Source organism: Chiloscyllium plagiosum, chromosome 5 (genome assembly GCF_004010195.1).
Source record: "Chiloscyllium plagiosum isolate BGI_BamShark_2017 chromosome 5, ASM401019v2, whole genome shotgun sequence".
Taxonomy (NCBI): Eukaryota; Metazoa; Chordata; class Chondrichthyes; order Orectolobiformes; family Hemiscylliidae; genus Chiloscyllium; species Chiloscyllium plagiosum.
In genome coordinates this window covers 12,440,082-12,462,879 of record NC_057714.1, presented here as the reverse complement: position 1 = coordinate 12,462,879, position 22,798 = coordinate 12,440,082, and the positions used below count along the sequence as shown (strand labels likewise).

The 22,798-nt window shown below is 42.6% G+C and overlaps 1 protein-coding gene across 8 annotated transcripts in view; it reads left to right on the top strand.

The window, feature by feature from the left end:
• The first annotated feature begins 4,681 nt into the window (after positions 1-4,681).
• The window catches only part of tent4a (terminal nucleotidyltransferase 4A), a 104,751-nt gene continuing 86,634 nt past the window's right edge, over positions 4,682-22,798 (top strand). For 2 of the 8 annotated variants that reach the window (XM_043689621.1, XM_043689620.1), the window contains exons 1-2: positions 4,688-4,950; positions 5,005-6,261. In XM_043689621.1, the coding sequence (XP_043545556.1) occupies positions 5,546-6,261 (716 nt within the window). In that variant the 5' untranslated portion in view covers positions 4,688-4,950; positions 5,005-5,545. Of the gene's footprint in view, positions 4,951-5,004; positions 6,262-22,798 lie in introns of all 8 variants that reach the window. The other 6 variants (XM_043689625.1, XM_043689623.1, XM_043689622.1 and 3 more) reach the window with 6 other exon arrangements.

Here is a 22,798-nt window from a genome sequence, read left to right as displayed (position 1 = left end):
GTCTTTTGGTTCTTCTTACTGAAGTGCATGACCTCACATTTTCTTCCTTTAAACTTCACTTGCTAAGATTTTGCTCACTCACTTAAGGTATATTTTTCCCTTTGGAGATTCCTAAGTCCTCATCACAACATGCTCTCCCACCTATGTTTGATTTGTTCCTAAAGGGCACTAGTGCACCGATGGGTCTTTTTTTAATAAAACAACAATCAACAGTGGTTACATGGTCATTGTTAGGCTAGATATTTACTGAGTTCAAATTTCATTATTGACTTGGTAGGATTTGAACATCTGTCCCTCGAATATTAGCCTTGGGTTCAATAAGTTTACCAGAATGCCCCCATCTCGCTCAGTGTCATATGCTCTTCGGGAGGACTTAAACAAATTCAGCAGGGGGATGGGAACCTAAATTGTACTTCCAGCGTCCAGGAGGTTGAGAGCAGTGAGGTCAGAAATGAGGTTTCAAGGTCGCAAGAGTTCACCGGCAAGCAGGAAGGTGGTTTGAAGTGTGTCTACTTCAACGGCAGGAGCATCCAGAATAAGGTGGGTGAACTTGCAGCATGGGTTGGTACCTATGACTTTGTCGTAACCAGTTTGGAGACATGGATAGAGCAGGGCAGGAATGGTTGTTGCAGGTTCCGGGATTTAGATGTTTCAATAAGAACTGAGAAGATGGTAAAAGAGAGGGTGGTGTGGCATTGTTAGTCAAGGACAGTACTACAGTGGCAGAAAGGATGTTTGGGGACTCGTCTACTGAGGTAGTATGGGCTAAGGTTAAAAACAGGAAAGGAGGTCACCCTGTTAGGAGTTTTCTTTCAGCCTCTGAATAGTTCCAGAGATGTAGAGGAAAGGATAGCAAAGATAATTCTGGATAGGAGTGCGAATAACAGGTTAGTTCTTATGAGGGACTTTAACTTTCCAAATATTGACTGGAAATACTTTAGTTTGAGTACTTAAGATGGGTCAGTTTTCGTCCAATGTGTGCAGAATGGTTTCCTGACACAGTACGTAGACAAGCCAACAAGGGGCAAGGCCACAATGGATTTGGTACTGGGTAATGAACCTGGCCAGGTGATAGTGACCACAATTTGGTTATGTTTACTTTAGTGATGGAAAGTGATACTTATATACCACAGGGCAAGAGTTATTGTTGGGGAAAAGGCAATTATAATATGATTAGGCAAGATTTAGGTTGCACAGGTTGGGGAAGGAAACTGCAGGGGATGGGTACAATTGAAAGGTGCAGCTTATTCAAGGAATAGCTACTGTGTGTCCTTGCGAAGTATGTACCGGTCAGGCATTGAGGAAGTGGTCGAGCAAGGGAGCCGTGGTTTACTAAAGAAGTTGAATCTCTTGTCAACCCTGTTTTGCCCTCCTGATTTCCCTCTTAAGTATACTCCTACTTTCTTTATACTCTTCTAAGGATTCACTCGATCTATCCTGTCTATACCTGACATATGCTTCCTTCTTTTTCTTAACCAAACCCTCAATTTCTTTAGTCATCCAGCATTCCCTATACCTACCACCCCACCCCCCATCACCAAACCATCATCTCCCAGACCATACAGAACCTCACCACCTGAGGAGATCTCCCACGCACAGATTCCAACCTCATAGTCCAGGATCCCCGCACAGCCCGGTTCTACCTCCTTCTCTAGATCCATAAGCCTGACCACCCGGGCCGACACATTGTCTCAGCATGCTCCTGTCCCACTGAACTCATTTCTAACTACCTCGACACTGTCCTATCCCCCCAGTCCAGGAACTTCCCACAAATGTTTGAGACACCACCCACGCCCTCCACTTCCTCCAAGACTTCCGTTTCCCCGGTCCCCAACGCCTCATCTTCACCATGGATATCCAATCCCTCTACACCTCCATCCGCCATGACCAGGGCCTCCAAGCCCTCCGTTTCTTCCTCTCCCGACATCCCCAACAATACCCTTCCACTGACATTCTCATTCATTTGGCTGGTCCTCACCCTTAACAATTTCTCCTTCGAATCCTCCCACTTCCTCCAGACTAAAGGGGCACCCATGGGCACCCGTATGAGCCCCAGCTATGCCTGTCTCTTTGTTGGCTACGTAGAACAGTCCATCTTCCGTAATTACACCGGCACCACTCCCCATCTCTTCCTCCGCTACATTGATGACTGCATTGGTGCCACCTCGTTCTCCCGCGAGGAGGTTGAAAAATTAATTAACTTCACCAACACATTCCACTCTGACCTTAAATTTACCTGGACCATCTTTGACACCTCCCTCCCGTTCCTGGACCTCTCCATCTCCATTAATGACGACTGACTTGACACTGACATTTTTTACAAACCCACCGACTCCCACAGCTACCTGGATTACAACTCTTCCGACCCTTGATCCTGCAAAAATGCCATCCCATATTCCCAATTCCTCTGCCTCCGCCGTATCTGCTCCCAGGAGGACCAGTTCCACCACAGAACACACCAGATGGCCTCCTTCTTTAGAGACCGCAATTTCCCTTCCCAACACACATTTTAAAAGTTTGCACTTTAGAAACAGTGTCCCCAATTCGTAAATCGCGTTATAGTGAATTTGTTCATGAAACACACGTTATAGCAGAACGACTTGTACTGCAATACAATCTGCAACCTCATGGCCTGGCATAACCCCCACTCAACCAATACCATCAAGTCAGGAGATCAATCCTGTTTCAACAGAGAGTGGAGGAGGGTATGCCAGGAGCAGTACCAGGCACACCTAAAAATGAGGGGACAAAATGGTGAAGCCATCAAACAGGACTACTTACGTATCAAACAGCATAACCAGCAAATGATACAAGAGCTAAGCAATCCCACAACCAACAGATCAGATCAAAGCTCTGTAGTCCTGCCCCATCCAGCAGTGAACAGTGATGCGCAATTAAACAACCCCCTGGAGGAGGCAGCTCCACAAAAATCTCCATCCTCAATGATGGAGGAGCCCAGTGCTCTGTAGAAAATATAAGACTGATGCATTTGCAAAAACCTTCAGCCAAGTGAGTAATCTAACTCGGTCTCCTCCAGTGGTCCACAGCATCACATATGCCAGTCTTCAGGAAATTCAATTCACTGCATGTGATATCAAGAAATGATTGAAGGCATTGGTTACTGCAAATGCTATGACAGTAAAAGCAATGAATACTTATGCAGAACTTAGCTGCATCCCTCGCTACGTTGTTTGAGTACAGCTACAGCACTGGCAGTTAACCAACAATGTAGAAAATGCCCAAGTGTGTCCTGTACGCAAAAAGTAGGACAAATGCAACCCAGCCAATTACTGCTCCATCAGCCTACCTTTCATCATCAGGAAGTTGTCATCAACAGTGCAATCAAGCAGCACGTGCTCAGCAATAACCTGCTCAGTGACACCCAGTTTGGATTCTGCCAGGGCTGTTCAACCCCTGACTTCTTTATAGCTCAAACATGGACAAAAGAGGTGAATTCCAGAAATGAATTGGAGGGCCACTGTTGAAATATTGCGTGCAATTCTGGTCTCCTTCCTATCGGAAAGATGTTGTGAAACCTGAAAGGGTTCAGAAAAGATTTACAAGGATGTTGCCAGGGTTGGAGGATCTGAGCTACAGGAAGAGGCTGAACAGGCTGGGGCTGTTTTCCCTGGAGCGTCGGAGGCTGAGGGGTGACATTATAGAGGTTTACAAAATTATGAAGGGCATGGATAGGATAAATAGGCAAAGTCTTTTCCCTGAGGTTGGGGAGTCCAGAACTAGAGGGCATAGGTTTAGGATGAGAGGGGAAAGATATAAAAGAGACCTAAGGGGCAACTTTTTCACGCAGAGGGTGGTACGTGTATGGAATGAGCTGCCAGAAGATGTGGTGGAGGCATTTGGATGGGTATATGAATAGGAAGGGTTTGGAGGGGTATGGGCCGGGTGCTGGCAGGTGGGACTAGATTGGGTTGGGATATCTGGTCAGCATGGACGGGTTGGACTGAAGGGTCTTTTTCCATGCTGTACATTTCTATGACTAAGTGACATTCTTTGACATCTAGGTTGCGTTTGACTGAGTGTGGCATCGAGGAGCATAAGCAAAACTGGCAATGGGAATTGGGGAACATTCTCCACTGGGTGGAATCATACTTGACAGAAAGGAAGATGCTTGTGGATATTCAAGGTCAGTCATCTCAGTCCAGGTCATCTTTGCAGTAGTTCCTCAGGGTAGTGTCCGAGGCCCAAACAATCTTCAGCCCTTCATCAGGAGGGCTCCTGCCCAAAACGTCAATTTTCCTGCCTTTTGGATGCTGTGCATTTCCAGCACCACTCTAATCTTGACTCTAATCTCCAGCATCTGCAGTCCTCACTTTCGCCTATGTGAAAGTGGAGCTTTGTCTCCACCAGGAATGGTCACTCATACTGATGCATCTCAGACAGCTGATTGTTGAAGATGTGGTTGAGTATGTTTTTTTTTCCCTTTTATTGGTTCTCTCATCATCCGTAGCAGACCCCCACCAGCTCAATCAGTAGTTCTGCTTCTAAGTGACTCTTCAGGTTGGACATTGAAGTTCTCCATTTATCGTATATTTTGTGCCCTTGCCATCCTCAGTGTTTCCTCCAACAGCTGTTCAACCTGGTTCATCAGTGTTGCAATGAAGAAAGATTTTTATCCCTTTGTGATCACCATTTCGGAGCACAACGTGGATGAACAGGTACAAAAGTAAAACTGGATTTTTAACTTTTTACTTATTTATTTAGGAAGTAGCTAAATTTGCGAATAGTAATATAACGCAGAGCTTAGACGGCAAGTTCGTGAGCTCTTTCGACTGAAATCAATGGAGCGACGCGCAAGAGCAACGCGGGAATCGAACCCCTTGCGGGAATCCAACTAAACACCCTTTCCTCCCAGTCCAGCCTAGCCCCGCCCCTTCAGGAAAGCAGGAAAGACGCAGGCGCAGCTCCGTCGCGTGTTGCCCGGGGGTGGGGGTGAGAGGGGGAGTGAACGCGCGCACAGGCGCAGCTCCGGTGCGGGGGGGGGAGGGGAGAGGGGGAGTGAACGCGCGCACCCAAACCCCTCCGGGCTCGGCGGCGGGTACGCGCGTGCGCGTTCCGACGGGCCGGGCGAAGCGTTGGGTTTAAAACATCCGCGCACGCGCGTTCCGACGGGCCCGGGCGAAGCGTTGGGGGGGGGAGGAGGAGGTTTTTAAAAAAAAAAATCCGCGCGCATGCGCAACGGGGGGCCCGGAGCTCAGGGGGAGGCGCCATATTGTTAAAGTCTAGCGTTAGTTTCTTTTTAGGTTAAGAAGAAACCGGCCTCGGCTTTTTTTTTTCATAAAAGGAAGAATACGGGAACAGTTTAAAGCGAGGGAAAAGGGGATTGGAGGAAAAAAAAGAGCGGGTCAAGTAAGGAAAGAAAAATCTATGTCAGGCCAGTTCCAGTCAATCGTCAGGTAATCCGTGCATTTTTTTGTGTGTGTGTTTTGGGGAGGGGGCGGGGAGGGTGGGAAAAGAAGAGAGATTTCCTCGGTGTGCGTGGAGAGAGAGAGAGAGAGAGAGCGAGCGATCGATCGATCACCATTTAATGGATCCGCGGGTGGCTTGGATTCAGCCGGAGCAGAAGGGACCCGCCAATGCCTTGTGGATGCAAATCTGGGAAACCTCTCAAGGAATCCGAAGCAGTTCAGGTCACCATCATCTGCTGCATCTGAACTCGCCAGCACTGGACAGCAAACCCAATGGTGGCGGCGGTAACCTTAACCTCACCAGCAGCAACTCCGGCCCCGCTGCCCCCTCCAGCAACCCGGCCTGCGGCGCCGGGGCCGCGCATCGGACTCTAGGCCCTCCCGCAGCCGCAGCCGGCCCCGACATGGGCATGGGGCCCGGCTCGGCCCCGGGCAGCGGGGACGTTCGCAGGGGGTCGCAGAAATCGTCTTCGGCCTCGTCGTCCTCCTCGTCGTCGCCTTCCCCTGATTCCGGTACCGGCGGCTCCTCGTCGTCCTCCAGCTCCTCTTCCTCCTCCTCCTCTTCCTCCTCCTCCTCCTCGGGCAGGACTAAAGCCGGCTCCGGCTCGTACTTCAGTCACAATTTCACCGAGATGAACGGCGGCGGCGGGAGCAACTTTGTGAAGAGCAACAACTACCACAATAGCAATCTGAAGAGCCTGGTGCTCGGAGGGAGGAGGAAGAGGGAGAACAAGGCGAGCACTTACGGCATAAACTACATGCTGAGCTCCAGCAATGGAAACTACTACAGTGGGACCCCCTGGAAAACCATGAAGTACAACACCGGGGTGGCTGGGTAAGATCAAAGTGGTGCAAAGATCATGTACACCGCGGTGTGTGTCTAGGGCTTCTCCCTGAATATTAGGCGTTTGGACACATTTCTGAGTAATTAGCAGCGTGGGGGAGGGAAAGGGGTGTCTAATGTGCTTTTAAATACCAAGCACGCCATATGTGCCACTATGGCATGATCATTCGGCAAACCTTTTAAAAAATCATTTTAAGCAAGTAGTGACTAAAGGGGACAAAGTATAGAATAAATGATGAGGCAGGACCTAATACTATAGGAGCACATGGGCCAGACCAGACTAAGAGGGACTATGTAAATCAAATGCACTCCCGCTTGTCCAAGGGAATTAGAAGTCATGATGTTCGCGCTCCTGTACAATTCAGAAAGGGAAGGCTTGATAGGTGGAACATTTGTTCCCCCCCCCGACTTAATATAAAACCGAGTTGGCTGCATTTCTGTAAACGGTTCCTTCCACATGCCGATCGTGAAGGAAGGGGAGAAAGCACTGCGTTAGACGTTTAAACCAAAATATGGCGTTAAATGTGGTTGGAGGACAAATGTCGTGATAAAACGGTGTGGACGAAGCATAGTCAGTAAATGCAGTAGTTTTTTTCCCCCAGAGTTATCGGCCGACCGTTTCAGATAACCTTGCGATAAACGGTCGACTGGCATTTTCTCAAGCTAATCATGAAAATACAGAATTCGCACCACACAAAAACATTTGGCATTTAGTTGTACAATAAAATTTCAACGTTTTAAAGACAGATTACACGATTTGTATTGCTAACGTGGGCGGGGTGGGGGATGGTAATGGTGGTTCCCTGAAATTCGTTTTAAACTCATTCGCGCCCTGAAAAACTGGCCTGGAAGGTTATGAGAATTTTAATCACGTCCTAACTTGGAGTCTGAGATTGAAAAGACAGTTTTTTTTTCCCTTTTGAGGGCGTGGTTCGATGTTGATTGCTTGCTTTTGTCACATTTCAGAATCGAAAGTATTGCAATTAATTCCAAAGAGATACGAGGGCGTTGGTTAGACAGTACTTTAAATGTGTAACCTTTTCAAAAGATGCTTCGAGTGGAGATTACCAGTCTTCCTTCCGTGCCTCATTTCCATTCGAAGCAAACTGCTAAAGCAGGAGAACGTGAATTGCAGCAATAGCAAAGTAACTTAAATTTCACAGAAAAATTGGTGGTGAAATATTGAGGAGTTTTACTTAATTGGCAAGATGCGAAATTTTTTTGTATGTTTTTTGTGTTGTTAAAAAGTGACACAAAATTCCTAATTTTGGCATATCAGTTAATATAAAGTTATTGGAAGCTGAAATGAAAAGCTAAATGTGGTGTTTAATTAGCATATGCATGCGGTGACTATTTAAAAATAATATCTCATTGTCCGACAGAACAGAAACAGACCCTTTGGTCCTACTCATCCATGCTGACCAAGTTTCCCAAACTAAACTTGCCTGCGTTTGGCTCATATCCCTGTAAACCTTTCCTATTCATGTACCTGTTCAAATGTCTTTTAAATATCACTGTGCGTGCATCTACCACTTCCTCTGGCAGTTTATTCTACATATGAACCACACTCTGTGTGAAATATTTGCCCCTCATGTCACTTTTAAATCTTTTCCCACCTTAAAAGTATGCTCTCTAGTTTGAATTCCCCTACCTTAGGGAAAAGACATTTGCTATTCACCTTGTCTAAGCCCCTCATGATTGTACAAATCTTCTGTAAGGAGACCCCTCAACCTCCTCTGCTCCAGTGGGGGGGAAAAGTCCAGCCTTTCCTTATAACTCAAATCCTCCAGTCCTAGCAACATCCTGGTAAAATTTTTTTCTGAACCATCTCCAATTTAATAATATCCATAATATCCTTCTACAGCAGGGTAACCAGAATTGTACACAGTACTCCAAAAGTGGCCTCACCAACATCTATTTGATTTTGTTTCTGTAACATTGTGCAGTGTGGACATGGGCAGCCAGGATATACTGTTGTGCCATCCCTGCACTAAAGTTGCTAATGAAGTAGAATAAATTAGTTCTTATATGCAATAGTCTGATTCCTTCTATTATTTGCCAAATATATTTGACTTTGCAAAAAGCTCAAAACTGCAATGGGACCCCATAGAATCCCTACAAGTGCAGAAATGGGTCATTTGGCTCATTGAGCCTGCATGATGTTCTGAAGACCTTCCCACTCAGACTCTCCCAATGTCCGTATAACCTCACATTCTGTCGTGGCTAATCCATTTAACCGACTATGCCTGGACACTACGGGATAATTTAACTTGGCCAATCCACCTAGCCAGCCCATCGTTGACCTGTCATTTTGCTTTTACTTGTTGATTCTGGGGTTTTGTGTTGTTAATTCATTAAAACATCCGTAACAAATTTGGAACAATGTCTAGACTTTCTCAGATTAGTGTTTCATATTTAGAAACATATGAAAAGACTGAATATGGAACCATTTGACTTCATGACAAAAAGTGGACAAATGAGTGAACTAGAAGATTCAGATCAATGCCTTGGTTTGGATAACACCTATTTTTTTTGGATAAGATTCAGCTTTCGCAAATTTGTTGAAATCAAAAAGGTTACTAGTGTAATCTATGAATGCAACCCTCTAAATGCTATTGACTTTGACTTTTGACTAAATTTTCTCCTGCACTTAGTACGTGACAAAGGTATATGATGCAATAATTTGCAGGTTGAGATTTCAACTGTTTGACTCCATTGTGAGTGCCCTTTGTCATTATCTCCTGGTTTGGGGCTTCAACCTAGAGATGCCTACCACTTGCCTCAAGATTTCCTGCTCTTGTATCCTCAATATTTGTATGGCTGGTCAAGTTCATTTTCTGGTTAGTGGTAAATTTCCCCTAGTTTGATTCAGTGCGGCAGATGCTGGATTCCCTCTCTTGTTCGAGATTGTACTTGTCAGGCGTATGCATGGCTCAGACATTACGCCACTTTTACTGTAAACTTGACTGTTGTTCCAGTCTTGCTGGAAATAGCCACAAACAACTTCAATATCTGAGGTGTTATGAATGGTACTGAACACTGGGATATCGTCAGTGAATTTCCAAACCTTTTAACCTTGTCAGTAAAGCAGCTGAAGGTGGGGCATACAGCGAAGAAAGTTGACATCAATAGATGATGGCTTAGTGGTATTATCCTCACAGCGACTGGGACCTGGGTTCAATTCCCGCTTTGGGCGACTATCTGTGTGGAGTTTGCAAGTTCTCCCCGTGTCCGTATGGGTTTCCTGTGCGTGCTCCGGTTTCCTCCCACAATCCAGAAATGTGCAGGTTAGGTGAATTAGTCATGCTAAATTGTCTATAGTGTTAGGTGCATTAGTCAGAGGTAAATATAGGCTAGGTTCTGGGTGGGTTGGTGTGGACTTGTTGGGCCAAATGGCCTGTTTCCATACTGTAGGGAATCTATTCTAATCCACAACAATTTTTCCTGAGGCTTTACTTGGTCCAAATTTAATATTAAAGGCAGTTTTCTCACCCTGAATTCTTTGTCTGTGTTGAGACAAAGCTTGGAGAAAGTGAGGACTGCAGATGCTGGAGTACCAGAGTTGAAAAATGAAGAAGGCGGGCTTATGCTCGAAATGTCGATTCTCCTGCTCCTCGGATGCTGCCTGGCCTGCTGTGTTTTCCAGCACCACGTTTTTCAACTTTGAGACAAAGCTTGTAATGTGGTATGGAGTTAAATGGCCTTAGCGGAACTCAAGCAGGGCATTGGTGGGCACGTTATTAGTGAGGGAGTGTTGTGTGATAGCGATGTTGATGACATCGTCCATCTCTTTTGAGACTAAGTTGGCACCATGATTACATGGGCTGATTTTGTTCTGCCTTTTGTGGCCAGCATATAATTGGGCAACTTCCCATACTATTAGGTGGATGTCAATCTGGTGGCTGGACTGGACAGGTTGACTAGGGGCAAAACTCATTGTGGACCACCATCCATCACAAGCTGAGGTTTATCTGGGCAAAAAGCATTTGTTGTCTATAATGGCATGAGCAGTTTGTTGATTATCACGTGGAATAAATTGAGTTGACTGAAGACTGGCATTGGTGATTCAGGGCACATCAGAAGATTGCCAAGATGGATCATTTACATGCTACTTAGAATTAAGAGTCTTGCTTCAGATTCAACTTTCCACTCATTGGTTGGGCTGTACCAACATTGTGTAGCTCCTCCTTTTGTTTAACTGTTTGTCACAATTCATGACTGATAGCAGGACTGCAGAGCTTTGATTTTGTAAGTTGGTTATGAGATCTATAGCATGTTAAGTGCCAGAAACAACATGTATGTAGTTTGGTGTAGTTGCTTTACTAGGTTGCTTCCTATTAAGTTCTTCTTTGATAGTACTCCTGGCATGCTTTTTATCCTTATTGAAGTAGGATTAGTTTTTAGCTTACGGCAATGATGGAATAAGGCTTCCTAGGCTTATACCTTGTTGATTGCTCTTAAGATTGCTTCTGATGGCCCGTAATGCTTCATGGATGCTCAGTTTTGAGCTACTTGATCTGTTCTGAGTCTATCTGAATTGGCACTACCACTTTGCTAAATATTTATGTCCTGATTTATGATGGATATGGCTATTGTGATTTGACTATTAGCAGGCAACATCACTGATTTTGTGGTTGCTTGTAGAGTGTGATGGTTTATGTGGGTAAGAGTGGGACCAAGGTTCAGAAATTATGTAGTAAAATCACTGCAAAGTCAGGTCTTTAAATTTATATAGTAGTTCTCCTATCCTTTGGTCTACCATACCATTAGAGCCAGTAAATGGTATGGTAGACATTGTAATACAGCCTCTAAAAATCACCTTAGAATAGCTTCTTCAAATCCACCTACTCAGATGAGTTTTACATCTCCTCTAAAAAACGATGCCTCCTTCATCCATACCATATTGCACTGATGTGTTAGCTTAGATGATGTGTTAAGGTCTCTGGATGGGATTGAAATGACAATCTTTTCTCCTTTTGAGATGAGAATGAGCTGTGACTGACACCTGAATGATGAGACAAATCTCTAATATCAGTATCAAACCAAGGAACTTCAGAAAAACAAGATAAGTGAACTTGACATTTTATATCTGTATTTCAGTTCAGTAGTCAAGATTTATTCAAATCATGTTTGAGAATCTGAGACTATAATTTTAACCTTTTTTATATACAGTCAGTTCTGATATAACTCGATAGTTCCATTATCGTGCAATCTTGTGCTATAACAAAATCGTGCAATAGCAGCACCATTTAATCTAATGGAGCCAGAATCGCATTATCGTCAATGCAGGTTAAGGAAAGTTCGTGTTCTACAAATAAGGCTGAATTATTCAGTTGTGTTAAAGCGAATTCGCATTGAAGAAATACATATTTATAGCAGAACTGACTATTATAAATTTAGTGTTCTCAGAGTTCAAAATCAGTTGATGAATTGTTCATTGGCTTTTTAAACACTGTACACTTTGAAATTGAACGGTTCTTTGTCTTATGATGCAGGTGGTCGAAATTGCTGAACGAGTAAGCTAGTTCATCTACCATTCTTACAACAATACAGGGATAATAGCATTCATGACTAATTATTGATTTGTGCACAAAGCCAAGAAGAATCATAGGTCCAAGTTGACCTATTCGCTCCAAGCATATGACAGATTTGTAAGTCCTGGTTCATGTATGGTAAAGTGCATTGGTAATCAACTAGCTAGTCCATAGAACTGTCACTCATTTCATTGTTAAAAGTTGATCATGTGGATTCTGACACTAAAGATACATGATAATACTTTGATTCTTGACTTCTTTGGATTAAACTGGCTGTTTGAATCTATTGCAACCCATTACCCTTGATACTGCTGAAAAATTTGCACAAATTGTTTCTTTACTTGATATTGATGAGTGCATTATTCCTTTGGTAATGTTTGCCTATGATCTGCATCTGGAAATGTTAGGAATGGATTACTTTAGGGACCTGTCCTGTTGCTTAAAGGTACTGTTTTCTAATTGCTTGGAGGTGAACGAGACCTGTAATGTCCTGGAATATTGCAGAGCTCATTTGGATTATGGAGACTGTCACAGTCTAATGACATATTTTTGTTTGGCATGGATAAATCGATAGTATTCTCCCAGAACCAGAAAGTCATTTCAGGTTTTGAGTGCCTACTCTCTACTGATTTTTTTTTGAAGCATAATTGAGGTAGTGTTATATGGTATGAAATATTACAATAATTTGCATATTAAGATGGATTTTGGGTTGATTGGAGAACTTTCCAAATATTCTACCTGATATTCTTCCCCTTTGTAAAGTCATGTGATTACACTGGATATTTAGAAAATATTTGCCTGATTGGACCGATCAACTTAGATTTATGAAAGAAATATGTAAGTTTGACAAACTTATGGTTTCTTTTTTAGTCTGTTCCTGACAGACTTAATGAGGTGGCATGAGTTGATATGGTGTATTTGGATTTTCAGAAGGCTTTTAGTAAAGTCCCAAACAGGAGGTTAGTAAACCAGTTAAAGTATATGGGATTGTGAGTAGTGTCCTGAGCAGTGTTGAGAATTACTTAGGAGATGGATAGCAGAGAGTAGAAATGTTTTCAGGTTAGTGGGTGTGACTATGGGGTATCTCCAGGTCAGAGTTTAGGACCCGAGCTATTACCAGTTTATGCAAATGATTCTGATGTGGGCCACACTTCAATATTTCCAGCTTCTGCAGGCCATACACCACATGGTGGAAATGTGAGTTATGAGCAGGATGGAAAGGAGCTTCATGGGGATTTGTACAAGATGGTGAGTGGCAAAAGCTTAACAGGTGGAATATAATGTGGAGAAGAGAGTTGAACAAGTTCAGGAGGAATAAAGGTGTAGAATGTTTCTTGAATGTTAGAAGATTGGACAGTGTTGACAACCTTGTTCAAAAGTCACTCGAAGCTGATTAGCAGATGTTGCAAGCAGTTCAGAAGGCAAATGGTCTGCCAGCCATCATTGTAGGAAGATTTACTTTTGTAGAACACTGACCACAACTGGAATATAAGTGCAGTTGCAGTTCCAATCCACTTGTCTAAAGAAGGATATACATGTCCTGAAGGCAGTTTAGGGAAGGGTTACCTGACTGACTCCTGGGATACTGGGACTGTTCCAGGAGTGAGATTAAGGAGTTTAGAAGAATGTTTGGTTATCTCATAGTAGCATAAATTCTTAAAAAGTTTGATAGAAGCTGTAGAAAGGATGTTTACCTGGAAATGGGGTTTAGGACCGGGGGCACAATCTCTGAAGAAAATGGAAATCTTTTAGGACTGAGCTGAGGAATTGATTCACTTGGAGGATGGTGAATTTTTGGAATTTGTATTTGACTCCAGAGAGTTGTGAAAGTTCAGTCATCAAGTAAGGTCAAAAGATTGAATGATTTCTCATGTCATCAAGGTCTACTGTATTATGGTAGGTGATCAGACATAATCTTGAATGACAGAGCAGGTCAAATGGACTACTTCTCCTATGTTTTCCATGGCCACCACTTAGGCAAATAGTTTAACTGATCATTGATTTCATTGCTTTTTGTGTAGCTTAGTTGAGAAACAGCCATAATGCTTTGACTGCATTTCAAATTCAGTCATTGACTGAGAGTGCTATGGAATGTTAGCATGATGTGCAGTTTAATTTGCTGCATGGTGTGTTGTTTTCTCACTATCTTATTGCTAGGTATGCCATCATAGAATAAAATTAGCACTCGAGAAAACCTGAATCAAAGAGCCATTGTACAATCACACTTTAACTTTGATATTTTTCCCTTTTTTAAACTCTGGTCGCTTTCCTTTCTTTTTTTTTCCCTTCTCCTTTTTTTTTCTCTCTCTCTCTCTTTTTTTTTTGTTTTCCTTCATCCCAAATCAGTTTAAACAAACTTGGGATCCTGTTGGGTCATTGTGGAACAGTAGACCACTTTCTACTTGGCTTGATACTGCAAAATAACCTGTAAGTATAACATTGCCACTTGTGCAAGGAAAGCTGTGCCTTTTCCTCACAAATGTAGTGTGAATTGTGATAGCATATTCCTATCTTTTGGTACGTGAAGTGTTTTATTGTAAAATTTGGCATGTTCTCTGTCTGTTAAAGGTCATTTTGATGTGTATCTCTGTCATGAAGAGACAGGTTTCCTGAAATTAATTTCAGGAAACCAATGTTGAGGAATTTTACAATTGTGGATAAAGCTTAACCTTTGTTTTAATTAGCTGGTTTAAAATAAAAACTACTTTATCGGAGGTTTAATTGGTAAATGTATATTTATATGTGAATGTGCATTACATGTGTTTGCATGCATCGGCTCAAATCCAATTTGATATTCGTACAGATTCGCCAGCAACTCTTTGTTCCATAGGTTTTGGCTTACAACCATATCAAACTTTTTTATTCTGGAAATACATTGGTAACTTATGTCACGAGCGAGTAGTTCTTTTAGAGTTCTAATACAAATGGTGGGCTTATTTTTGTCTGACTTTTAGGTTAATACTCCAAGTTCCGCTTATTTTCCTCATTCACTTTTTAGCCTGTTTCTTGAAGAAGTGACCTGTTATTTTGTGTGGTATCTTATCCAGCCAGCTGTTGTACAGATGCAAGTCTTGACAGTGAATTGGCAGTTAATTCTATTACAAAGAACCTAGAGGCCAAGTAAAATTGTACATTTTTTTTCACTGGTATATTTGAGTTATCACTCTGCTCTGGCTCAATGAGCTCTTTTTCCACCTCTGAGCCAAAAGGTGTTCAGGTTTCCAGACTGTTGAGTGTGCATAATGATTTAGGCTAACATTTGAGCGCAATTATGAGGGACAACAATCGAGTCCCATTCCTGATTGAAAGAAAAGAATGGTGAACACGTCACAAATGTGTGCAGGAAAGCCACACACCGACCAGGTCCTGAACTACAACAGCAACCATCAAACACATACGAGAAGTTGCATTAGGACCCTGTTCATAAGGGCGACAACACACTGCAGCACTCCCGACCGATGAAGGGAAGAAGAAGAGCACCTCTACAGAGCACTCACCGAGGATGGATACCCCCGCAAGTTCATCTGCAGCTGCCTAATAGACGAACATGCCACGACCTAACTCACTAGCTATGGTACCGTCCATAAGAAAAACGTCTCTGAATTGACAACCAGACTTTTCCGACTGCTGGGATTCATGACTGCCCGTAAGCTAACAACCATGCTTGGGCAACAACTCACCAGATCAGAAGACTCTATACCCATCATGTGCAAGACAAATGTAATTTACAAGATTCCATGCAAAGACTGCATGAAACACTATATGGGACAAATAGGCAGACTACTAACAATCCACTCCATGAGCACCCAACGTGCGACTAGACGACCAGCTGTCCCTCGGAGCCACACACAAGAGCCACAAATTCGATTGGGACAACAGTCATAGGATAAGCCAAACAGAGGATGGAGCATTTCTAGAAGCGTAGCACTCATCTACGGACTTTATCAACAGCATATAGACCTAGACCCAATATACCGGCCACCACAACGAACAACCGGAAGCAGCAGGAACAAAACAAAATAATTTCCAGAAGAGACATAGTACAGCAGTGCTTCACAGGAGGCTCGAAAGCACTGAAGGTGTCACCTAGAAAGGGGACAAAATGTCTGCAATCAACTTTCCAGCTCGGCAAATATACCCATCCATGTGCCTTTTTAAATGCTGTAATTGTACCAGCTACCTCCACTTCCTCTTGCAGCTCATTCCATACATGCACCACCCTCCACATGAAAATGTTGCTACCAGGATCCTTTTAAATCTTTCCCCTCTCACTGTAAACCTATGCCGTCTAGTTTTGGAGTTCCCCACCCTGGGGAAAAGACATTGGATATTTACCATATCTGTGCCCCTCGTGATTTTATAAACCTCTTTAAGGTCATCCCACAGCCTCCTATGCTCCAGGGAAAATATATCCCTTTAGCTCATACCCTCCAACCCTGGCAACATCCTTGTAAATTTTTTATAAACCCTTTCAAGTTTCACAGCATCTTTCCTGTAGCAGGGAGACCAGAATTGCACACAATATTCCAGTGTGGCCTAACCAATGTCCTGTATAGCCATAGCATGATCTCCCAACTCCTATACTCAATGCACCTCCATGGTTTGTGGACGAATTGTAAGAAATGATTTTGTCTGCAATTTATCTACTCCTTGGATTACATTTTTAGTGAATAAAAAGCAAGTTCAGTTACTTGCAAGATAGCACATGCATGAATATAATGCAGGCTTTAATTCATGAGTTGAGATTTGATAAATTATATTTTGATAATTATGTTTTTGTTTTTTTTAATATACATGTAATAGTTATATTGTAAATTAGCTATTTGGAAGTGTCTCAAACACTTGCATCTCAGGTAACAGTGGAGATAAACTGCAGTTGTACACTCTAGATAAAAATCTGATGCCAATAAATGGAGTAATTTTTAATGAAGTGTGATGTAATTTTTTAAAAAAAATTCAGCTATCGAGCAGCTTTCTTTGTGAGGATTAATGTTTGCTTTTAAATATGGGTTATTCAAATAAACAGACGTCTCCTGTCCAGCACATCACAAGACAGGGGTTGTTCAAGTGTCAACATAATCCTGATTAGTTTGCTGTCTCTCTGTACAAATTTTGAGAGCACTCTAGTTGGATACAGGTTTTGGTAGAAATAAATGCTCAAGATTGGAGGATTTGAGCTATAGGGAGAGGTTGAATAGGCTGGTGCTGTTTTCCCTGTAGCGTTGGAGGCTGAGGGGTGACCTTAGAGGTTTATAAAATCATGAGGGACGTGGATAGTGCAAATAAACAAAGTCTCTTCCTTAGGGTGGGGAGTCCAGAACTGGAGGGCACAGGTTTAGGGGGAGAGGAGAAATATAGATTTAAAGGGACCTAAGGGGCAACTTTTTCACTCACATGGTGGTACGTGTATGGAATGAACTGCCAGAGGAAGTGGTGGAGGCTAGTACAATTGCATCATTTATAAGGCATCTGGATGGGTACATGAATTGGAAGGATATGGGCCGGGTTCTGGCAGGTGGGACTAGATTGGGTTGGGATATCTGGTCGACATGGACAAGTTGGACAGAAGGGTCTGTTTCTGTGCTGTACATCTCTACGACTCTGTTGAACAGGGTTATGCAAATATTTCTCCATACTTTTGCACAATACTCAATGCAAAGTTGAGTTGAGAGTGTATTTGTTATGATTTTTTAAAGTGTAGAATGCCTCAGTGTTTAACTTTAATCCAATAAATAATATAAATTAATCAGACTAGTCTGCTCAAAATCAAATTGTTTTCTTAGTTCTTGTTTTAATGTTCAGTTTAAGCAAACTTGCAATCAGCTATTTGATATTCATTGCTGAGAACCGTTATAAAAAGCTATACTATACTGTGTGGAGTTAAATTCTGACTAATGGAATTTTTGAGGGGAAAAAAATTGAAAGTCTATTGCCTTTTTAGAGAAAAAAAAACTCATCTCTGTCTATCAGTGTAGGTGAAATCCCATATATTTTGAGAAAGTTAATTACTGATCTTTTGCTGGTCTGGAAGAGCCACTGGATCAATGAGGAGTGTAGAAGAGTATGCTGGAAGAAGCACCAGAATGTTTTTAAAAAAAGGTGCCAGTCATGGATAAGCACTTGCACAACACTGCATGTCTGCTAAATGACAGAACCTGCATGCAATTGACAGTCAAGAGATCCCATTACCAACCGATCAGAACTGAAGTTCTGAAGAAGGGTCATTGAACCCAAAACATCAACTCTGCATTCTGTCCGCAGATGTCAGACTTGTTGAGTTTTTCTGCAATTTCTGTTTGTATTTCTGTTCGAATACCACCTTAGCAGATGGTAGAATTTGAATGTCAGGAGAGGTAGGTAGGTAAGAGTCTCCTGTGGCTGTTTCTCTGAGAAAGTGTATAAGGTATGAGCAGGTAGGGAAGGAGTTAAGTTTTGGGTTGCATGACAAAGGCTCAGCTGGCATAACGTTGACCAGGTAAGAACTTGCAGTAAACAATGAGGTGTTGGAGGCAAGGATAAAAGCATCCATTGTGTAATGCCAGTTAACAACATACATCGTATAATGCCAGATGGCTTAATCTTTACTGTTGATGCTCGCTAATTGTAACAGTCACCCAATCAGTATAGATGTTACCTTTTTTGGATGCTGCTCCCTGTACGTGACTGAGGATCTGTTTTTTGAGAGAAGACTAAGAACGCATGTCTCTGTGCACATGGGTGATTGTTCTCTCTCCCCAGGGCCCGGAATAAAGATGGAGAAGGCAAAGCCATACTGTGTCTGAGTGTTTGCTTCTACTGATATGGGGATAGGAAACAGGACAACGCCTCCATCCAAACAGATTTGGATACTTTTAGTAGGGAATAGTTTGTCAGAGGAAAATAGCAGAGGCAGCCAGATCTTGGGCACTAAGGGTGAACTTGTCAAGGTTCAAATGAGCAATTGTTATCGGGGACTCTCCAGTCAGGGGAATGGACAGGCGATTCTGCAGCCATGAGAGAGAAATCATGATGGGGTGTTGTCTCCCTGATGCTAGGGCCAAGGATGTCTCTCAGTGCTTGTTTTAAAGCGGGAGAGTGAGAAACCAGAAGTGATTGTACACATTAGTAAGAATGACATAGTTAGAGAAAGGGTTGACGGTTTGCAGAGTGAAGATAGCAAATTAGGTTAAAAAGAAGAACCTCAAAGATAGTAATTTCTGGATTATTCCCTGCACTAGTGTGAGTAGGAACAGGAAGGTAGGGTAGATAAATCAGTGATCAAGAAGATAGTGCAGTTGGCGAAGATTCAGATTTTTGGATCATTGAGATCTCTTCTGGGGCAGAAGAGACCTTTTTGAAAAGGGACTGGTTTCACCTGAACTGGAGCCGGACAAATTTATCCTGGTAGTGAGGTTTGCTAGTGGGAACGGGGTGGCGGGATCCTAAGTAGTAATGAAAATAGAGACAGATGAGGATGGTTTTGAGGTTAAAGAGAGCAAGTGTATTAGATAAGGCAGGCAAGAGCAAGTCTGAGAACAAGGTAACTCTGAAGAATTAAATTGCATTTATTTCAATGCAAGGGTCTGACCGGTTCGGGAGATGAACTTTGGGCACGTATGAGAACATGGGATTGAGACGTCATAGCTTTTAAAGAAACATGGCTGAGGGAGGAACCGGACTGGCAGCTCAATGTTGCGGGGTTTAGATCCTGCAGAAGGATAGGAAGAGATGCAAGATAGGAGTGGGAGTGGTGTTTGAGACGTCATAGCTTTTAAAGAAACATGGCTGAGGGAGGAACCGGACTGGCAGCTCAATGTTGCGGGGTTTAGATCCTGCAGGAAGGATAGGAAGAGATGCAAGATAGGAGTGGGAGTGGTGTTTTCGATTAGGGAAAACATCACTGCTATACTTAGGATATTTTTGAGGGATTATCCAATATAGATGTGTGGAACTCAGAAATAAGGGGACAATCACCTTATGCATTCTCTGCTGCCCCTGATTGCCAGTGGGAAACTGGGGAGCAAATCTGAGAGATCTCAAATATGTGTAAGAATAATATGGAATCTTAACTTTGCAAACAAACTACTGGGACTGACGTGGTGTTAAGGGCTTGGATGGGGACGGATTTGTTAGATGTGTTCAGGAAAATTTTCTTCATCCTCAATATGTATATCTACCTACTAGAGAAGCAGCAAAACTTGACCTCTTGGTCACTTGCCTTGCTTTATTTCCTAAGTGTTGGTGTGGGGAACAGTTTGGGACCAGTGATCGTAATTTTGTTAGTTTTAAAATAGTTTTGGAAAAAGATAAGCTTTCTATAAAAGTTAAAGTTCTTGAAGTAAGACCAATTTTGACTGAGACGGGAACTTTCAAAAGTTGATTGGAGTAGACTTGCAGGTAAATGGGCGACTGGCAAGTGGGAGGCTTTCAAAAGTGAGAGCTCAGAGGCAGTATATTCCTGTAAGAGTGTAGGGTAAGGCTGGTAGGAATAGGGAACAATAAATTTATAAAGATATTGGGGCTCTGGTCAAGAATAAGGAGGAGGCATTTGTTATGTATATTCAACTGGGATCAAGTCAACCTCCTTGAAGAGTATATGGAATGTAGCGGAAATCAGGAGGGCAAAAGGGGGATATGAGATGTGCTTGGCAGATAAGGTTAAGGATAATCCTAAGAGAATTTACAAGTACATTAAGAGCAAAAGAGCAGCTATGTAGAGATTAAGGCCCCTCAACGATCAATGAGATTGTTCATGTGTGGAACCTAATGAGATGGGAGAGATTAAATGAATATTTCACCTAAGTCTTTACTGTAGATAAAGACATGGAGGCTAAGGAACTCTGGGGAAATAAATATTTATGTCTTGAAAACATCTTGCATCTTGCAGACGAGGGTTAGAGGTTTAGAAAATCATGAGAGGCATGGATAAGATGAATAGCAAATGCCTTTTCCCTCTGGTAGGGCAATTCAAAACTGGAGGGCATATTTTTAAGGTGAGAGAAGAAAGATTTAAAAGGGACTTGGGGGGGGGGGGGGGGGTGGCAACGTTTTTCACACAGGGTGGTTTGTATGTGGAATGAGCTGCCAGAGGAATTGGTAAATGCAAGTGCAGTTACAACATTTAAAAGACATTTGGACAGGTACATGATTAGGAAATAATTAGTTGGATATGGGCCAAACGCAAGCAAGATGGACTAGATTAGTTTGGGAAATTTGTATTGGCATGGATGAGTTGGACTAAAGCGTCTATTTCTGTGCTGTATGACTCCAGAGGTAACCAAGATCTCGATGAATGTTTAAGCAACAGAATCTGTAAGGGGAAGGCAGAGTTAGCATAATACAGATGTTAAAATGGGTAGTCTTAGTCATGGCATCAATACAAAGTGAAAATCTCACCTTGGGATGAAAAGTGCAATGAAGATTGTGTAAAGATTGTATAAAGATTGAAATTGTTGGGTCTAATGTCTGTTTCTTTCTACCTTTGCCACCTAAACACACTTCCTTGGTTAGTACCCATAGAGTAGAGACAGTTGGCAAGCATTTATTGTTAATCTTTGTGAATTACTAATTTAGCAAATGATGATTCACTGCCTCGAAATGTTGCAGTTATTACGGTACAGGGGCTGTTGATAATGATGGAACTACCTAATAGTGTTATGGACCACTCCAGACCCCTCCAAAACATTCTAAGAAGATATCCTAGACCCTCACTTGTTCTTATTTTTAAAGACAAATGTGAAGTACTTTTTCCAGATCCAGTGTGATGTCAACTATATATTAAGCAAAGTACAATTTATTTAAAACTGTAGTTGAAATACAACCAATGAAAGAGGAATTTAGAAAACCTAACTCTGAAAACTTAACAGAATAATAGATACAGTAACTATTGCGAATTAACTGTTCCCATATAGTAATGTCCCATAAACACACCCCTTGGCAAAAAAGGAAAATTCAGCCACAGATTCTCACATGTCATTCTCCAATCCAAAATGGAAAAATATAAAGAGAAAATTCAGAGTTGCAGCCAGGAGACCATCACTGGAGCTTCCAACTCTGTTGAGACCCCAATAGCTTCTGATGCTCGTGAAAAAACAAAATACAGAAATCCTGATCTGTGCCAGCTGGCCACACCCATTCAGACTGCACTAAAAAAAACCCAAGATGTTTACTCCAGTTGTCTTCAGTAATCAACTCGTCACCTCTCATTCAGTGTCTTTCTTAATAGAGACCAGCACTAAGTAATCTCTTAAAGCTACAGCATCATCTCACAAGGTTTTGACCTACTGACAATAATTTGTGATCATTATGTGTCACTCTGTCATCTTGAAATTGAAGAGGATTGTGACCAGTGACTGCTCTTGTCTTGGTAGTGAAAGAGGTAGGACCAGGGAGATGCTGTTGCTGTAGAGCATCTTGTAGATAGTACATTTAAGAGATAGGTCTGCTGACCATGAGATGCTCTGATCACAATTGCCCTCATTTTGGGTGAATGCTGTGTATTACACACATCCTCACCTCATTGCTTGTATGAAGTGGCAGAGAGACTTGGCGTAATTGGAACATTTAATGCTCAACTTGTGTTCAGACTTTGCCTGGTTTTAATTTGACTGAGGAGAAAGTGAGGACTGCAGATGCTGGAGATAAGAGCTGAAAATGTATTGCTGGAAAAGCCCAGCAGGTCAGGCAGCATCCAAGGAGCAGGAGAATCAACGTTTCGGGCATGAGCCCTTCTTCAAAAATGAGGAAAGTGTACCAAGCAGGCTAAGATAAAAGGTAGGGAGGAGGGATTTGGGGGAGGGGCGTTAGAAATGTGATAGGTGGCAGGAGGTTAAGGTGAGGGGGATAGGCCGGAGTGGGGGTGGGCGCAGAGAGGTCAAGAAGATGATTGCAGGTTAGGAAGGTGGTGCTGAGTTCGAGGATTGGGACTAAGAGAAGGTGGGGGGGGTGAAATGAGGAAACTGGAGAAATCTGAGTTCATCCCTTGTGGTTGGAGGGTTCCTAGGCGGAAGATGAGG